At 33.6% G+C, this 5,877-nt stretch overlaps 1 protein-coding gene across 3 annotated transcripts; it reads right to left on the bottom strand.

The window, feature by feature from the left end:
* On the bottom strand, window positions 1,368-3,496 carry LOC107648614 (DNA repair protein REV1-like). 3 transcript variants are annotated; one of them, XM_016352420.2, is made up of 2 exons: window positions 2,598-3,496; window positions 1,368-1,604 (listed from the first exon to the last, which is right to left on the bottom strand). In XM_016352420.2, the coding sequence occupies exons 1-2, from the start codon at window positions 3,020-3,022 to the stop codon at window positions 1,580-1,582; spliced, it is 450 nt and encodes a 149-aa protein (XP_016207906.1). In that variant the 5' UTR covers window positions 3,023-3,496; the 3' UTR covers window positions 1,368-1,579. The 3 variants fall into 3 exon arrangements, with proteins under 3 accessions (XP_016207906.1, XP_020974983.1, XP_020974979.1); XM_021119324.1 differs by having other exon boundaries at window positions 2,549-3,496; XM_021119320.1 differs by having other exon boundaries at window positions 2,545-3,496.

The raw sequence follows: 5,877 nt of genomic DNA on the forward strand, positions 1-5,877 counted from the left end.
TGCAAAATGGTTAATTTTAATTATTAGCAATAAATGAACAAGAATAATATCATCATCTTGTCATTTTTATACCTAATAACTTTATTCTACTCCCTAGCATGTGCACTACTAGAGGGTATATATATTGTAATAATGTCTTTGTGTTGACCACCAAATTGTATTTGAATCTTTAAATCCACAATGATATTCTAATGTAGTAGCTAGCTAGCTAGTTTACATGTTTAATTATATTTAAGTGATATTATTCTCTTTTTCTTTCTTTAAAATAAAATATCTAGATTCCTTTTTTCTTTTCTTTTCATTTTTTTGTGTGAATAATTCTATCTATATTTTAAGGCAGTGTTATTAGAAAAACAGCAAAAATCAAAAAATAAAAAAAAGAAAGAAAAAAAAAAAGAAAAACAACATACATTTTAAAATTTAAAAGTACACATCCAAAATTCATGTCGTTTAATTTTTGTTGTTTCTCCAAATTTATCTTATTGAATAAGAGAGCAGCACTAAACATTTTTTAAAGACACGACATTAGGTTACAGTGACTTATTAATTAACACCATTGCACAAGTGATTTATATATAATAGTGAGTTAACTTCAAGTTTCTCAAAATTGAATCGGTCATTAATTTAGTAGTGTTAAAAATTTAAAAATTTAGAGACTCAACTGAGATTCAATCAGAATTGAATTGAATATAATAAAATAACATATTTATAAATATATATTTTTTGAAAAAAATATTTTTTTATGTTTTATTATTTTAAACCGGTTAACTGTTAATAGAATGTATCGATTTATCTAATTAACTAATTTTCTCATTAAATTTTTTATTCTTTGATCGATTCATTACTAATTAATTTTTTACTTCAATCGAATCGATTTACTGACCAATTCTTAATTAACTCAATTGAATGGACCAATTCAATTGGATTCTCAGAATTTTGGTTCATATACACTTTTTATTAATGAAATATATATAAATAATAACACACGTGAAACTAGTTAAAATAATAAATGTTTAGCTTTATTGAAAAAGGTCTTGACCCTTGAGTCGTTCAAATATTTTTAGTGATATCCTCATATTTTTCTCATATTATTATTGGAGGATATATACGTTTCTCATATATCCGAGTTTATAATGGGATAATACTAGGGGTGTAATCGGTTCGGTTTGGTTCGGTTTTGAACCGAAAATTAATCGAATCGATAAGTTTGGTTTTTCACTGATGTCAACCGTTTGGTTTGTTATTATTTGGACAATCGAAACGAACCGAACCGAACCAATAACGGTTTAGTTTGATCGATTTTTTCGGTTTTTGAAATTAATAATCAGAATTTAAATTACTATAAAATCAAGTTTAAAACCATCAATAATCTAGAATAACAAGATTATATCACATCCAAATTCAATACAAATTCAACTTGTCACAACAATTAAACATAAAACAAAAACAATTAAAAATGTCTAGCAAACAACAAAAACAAACGCATTTTAAAATATACTAAAAACCTAAACAGCCACTTTAAACCAAATAAAAACCAAACAGCCACCATGTTTAATCTGAATCTACACCAGACTCATCATCATCTTCCCCGGTTGGTACAATTTCTACAAAAACAAAACAAAAAAATCAATATAGAATTATAGATTATAAACATAAACATAATGCTTTAAGAAAAATCAGCACTAAAAGTATTGTTTCCAACAACAAATTCAGCATTAAAACATGTTCAAGAAATAATAATAACAACAACAATAATAATAATAATAATAATAATAATAATGCTTTAAGAATTCTTAGAAGTGAGAACAATGTAGAATATGTCATGTTACTTCTCAAACGCAACGTGTACACCTCCCAAGCATAGTTGCCACATGTTACTTCTCAAATACAACGTGTCCACCTCAAACACCACCTTGATTCTTTCACATCCATAACAAATTCATATATTAGCATTATCAATTATGAAGTCAAGGGAACAATTGAAGGAAGAAAGAGCTGAACAAACTCCGAAAAATGTTTTATTTGTAAAAGTGCATTGCAAAGTTGTTTAAAATGATTTTCATGAAGATCTGAAAAATTATACATCACCAAATAAATTATAGATGGAGAGAAACTTCATCCATCGTCCATTGAGAACGGAAATGGGATCTAAAAAAGTTCCAGAGGTTATTGAATAAGATATATCGAAAACATTGAACATAAACTATCATAAGCTCTTCCTAGTGAACCATAAAGAGTCACTTCCAATAATACACAATACAAGTGAAACTTAGAATTATCACTTTTGAGCAAAATCTACATATGTAATGGAACTTAATAAGAAGATAATCTCTACAACTACCAATTGCCATCAAGAACAAAAGAGCTATTTCTCATTTAAATGTTATAAATAAAGAATAATAGACAACAATAAAAAAAGAGAATAACAAGTGCACCAAGTACATCGATACTATGATCTGCAAATATACAAGGATATGAGATTCAGCATAAAATTCATGGCACAAACACTATTATCGCTAAATGAGATAAGTAAAATTTGCTTACGAACAAGAAAGAAAGATATAAGGTTGTGAATCACATAATACTCCAAAACATACTCTCTCTGGAGTTGTGTAACATTGATCATTTGGTTTTGCAGTCCTAGTAGCAATACGAGCCATAAGCATATTCCCCCTATACCAGCACTTGCTGTACACCTATTGGTTTCATAGATCTCTTTTCTAATTGATGAAGCCAAAAGTTCAGGATCTTCAACCATAGAGCATAGTTTGAAACCAAAAAACTGAGCAAACAATATGGCTGATTGAGTTATATATAAATTGGTATATATCCAACCATAACTACGAGCTGGGTAATTTGCAGAGGAAATCTCAGATGTTCCCTTCGAATTATTTGAGTGACATACAGCTACAGGCTTGTCCAACAACGCAGGTTTGTTTCTGATAACCACAGAAATGAAAAAGCAGTCCTGGGGCAGCACACAGTATTCCAACACAACATTATTCTTAAAGTTTAAGCCCATAATGCAGGTATTAGTAAAAAAAAAAGCAAAAAAATAAAACTGGGATGGGAGTGCTGCTCGGCGACTGGAGTGCTGCTCCGCTTAGGGTTTGTTGCCACGGCTTATGACTGGACGGCGGCTTCGAGCGACGGTGGAGGGCGCGAACTGGATGATGCTTCTGGGCTTCTGGCTACACAACGGCGCTGCCCTTTACTACACCTACGAGTCTACGACGAAGATGAATGGATGACTTGCGATGGCGAGATGAACTGATGACTTGCGACGGCTTCGAGCGATAGAGATGAACGGATGACTTGCAACGGCTTCGAGCGACGGTGGAGGGATTCCTTGATGGTGGATGACGCTCTCTGGCTCTCTGGCTCTCTCAACCTCTTATTCTCTCAGTCGTGGCCGCATGGAGGAGGAAGAATGGAAGATGGAAGGGAAAGTGGGTGTCTGTGTGAGTGAGGCTGCGCGAGTGAAAGGGAAAGAGAGCAACCAAAAACCGAACCGAATCGATCGGTTTAATTCGAAAAAAACAAAAAAAAAACCAATTTTTTCGGTTTTTTATTTGGTTGTTGTAATTTTTGGTTCGGTTTTACGGTATTTTTCAGTTCGGTTCGGTAACTTACACCTCTAGATAATACCATACATTTCTCATATATGTTCTCATCTCATATTTTACACTACAAAAAATTTATTGATTATCTCTGAATTTACCATTAAATTTAGAACGGCATAATATCGTCAAATTTTTCGTCGGTTTGACATAATTTTTCATCATCCAAATAATATATCGTCAAATTCCTTAATCTGTCATTAATTTTGACGATAAATTTGGGCGTGAATCTAATTGAATTTCCTTCACAATCCAATCCAAGTCTTAACCAAAGCTCTACGCGCCAAACTAATCTCTCAATTAATGTAATTTAATTTAATAACACCAAATTTCATACATTTTAACATAGAATTTCACATATAATAGAATAAATCAATGGAGGAATATTTTCTTATCTTTTCTGATAGAACCTTAGGCAAAAACCCGCTAGGACGCAGGATTAATCCTCCCCTAAATATCAAAATCACAATTCCCTCCATATCTCAAACCCAAACTTGAAATTAGAAGCAAACTAAGAACTAGAGATGGGTTCTTGAGATTACTCACCATAAAAGTTAGATAGAAATGAAGAGGAAATCGAGAGCGACCCGTGACCACAAACGGGTCTTTGATCGAAGTTATGGATTGAAAGTTATGTAAGTTTGAAGATTAAAGTGAATAGTGGAGGCTAGGGCTTTGTTCTTCCTCTCCTCTCTCTATGTGTGCCCCTCTCTCTCAAATGGGAGTGGAGTGTGCTGAATTGTGAAGGGTGGAAGGCTTATAAGCCCTGGGCTTGGGCCCAACACGTGCCTGTTTGTGATTTTGGGTCCGTTGACCTTATCTTGGGACAAAACCTTTAAGATAAGTACTTGAGTTTATGTTCTTATATTTTTTCTTGACATTCATATAACAAAGTTCAAAATCTCAATATTCAAATTCAAACATATAAATTCTCAATATTTTTCAATTACTAAAGCTTAAAATCATAAATAAGAAATTGCGCAGCTAATACAAAAATCTTGAAAAATATCATCTTTTGTAAACATAACAAATTATGAATAACTTATTATTTAATTTCCAAAAAGTCTGGAGTCTTACATCCTATTCCACTTAAAAAATTTCTGTCCTCAAAAATTAACATAATATACAAAATATTTTAGAAGGGTGCTCATAATCACAACTGACTATGGATGTCCATAAACATTGAGGTGCGTTAGGAAGTGGATCAAGTCATATCTTAAGGAGAAAATCTAAACTAAAGAACTCTGATGGAAACAATAAAGCATAGCAAGGCAAAACAGTTCCAGCTGATTCAAGAAAATACGAGTTCGTAAATGAAGGCAACTGATCAACTTAATAGCAAGTTTCCAAAGATTCAAGAAGTAATTCACAAATAAGATTAAACAAGAATGTATGCAAACAAGGAAACAGGATTGGGAAATAATCAAATCACTTTTCAAGAAAGAAATCCGAAACAAGGAATTTCAATGCAAACTGCGAAGGAAGAGATATATCAAGCCATAAAGATACAAGCAAAGATTAAGATTCAAAATCAATCTATCTTTGAAATATAGCTTCTAAGGTTCCCCAAACCCCACGATTCGCATAACTTATCACTTCTATATCGTCTATGATAATCCATTAGTGTTCCCAAATACACAGACCAATGCCATTAGGTTGGCTATACCGAATACCACGAAATATGCACGGTAGACTAATAAAGTTAAATCTGTAGACAGTCATGTGCATAAAGCTCTAACCCCTGTCGTTCAGACGAGACCTACTACATGACAGACGCTTAGAGTATGCAATCGAAGCATAGTCAGTCCATTCCTAATAAGTAATAACATTTGCATATCATGTGGTAGGAATAATACACACAGAACTTGGAGGCCACGACCCAACAATCTCAGTAGAATGGGGAGGACGGCAATAACTCCTCTTCTTCTATTGTCGATCCTGATGCAGTGTGGTGCCAAACCACATCCGAGCCATACAAGAATCGTGTCTATGGGCTGGAGTCGTTCTTTGTCAGAAACCTCCGCACCTCCATCTTGAATGCTTCGTCCATCTCAGCCACTAGCCCTACAGATCCCGAGGACGTCAATTTGCACAAGCAGGTTCACTGCCTAACCCAGAGCCTTTAGGACCAGTGTCACTAGCTGCATCTGGCTAAGGAGAGATATAATGAGCTTCTCGCACGCATGGCAAAGAGGGATGCTCGCGATGCATAGACAAAGTCCATGAGGCAGTAGCTAAGGCAGAAGCTGGAGAAGAT

Source organism: Arachis ipaensis, chromosome B01 (assembly GCF_000816755.2).
Source record: "Arachis ipaensis cultivar K30076 chromosome B01, Araip1.1, whole genome shotgun sequence".
NCBI classification, from domain to species: domain Eukaryota; kingdom Viridiplantae; phylum Streptophyta; class Magnoliopsida; order Fabales; family Fabaceae; genus Arachis; species Arachis ipaensis.

Excerpts from the sequence above, each read along its gene's own strand:
- LOC107648614 (XM_021119320.1), bottom strand. The coding sequence starts at position 3,022 with ATGGGCTTAAACTTTAAGAATAATGTTGTGTTGGAATACTGTGTGCTG. Across the intron at positions 1,605-2,544 it reads TATATCTTTCTTTCTTGTTC|AAATTGTACCAACCGGGGAA; the intron begins GTAAGCAAATTT and ends TTGTTTTTGTAG.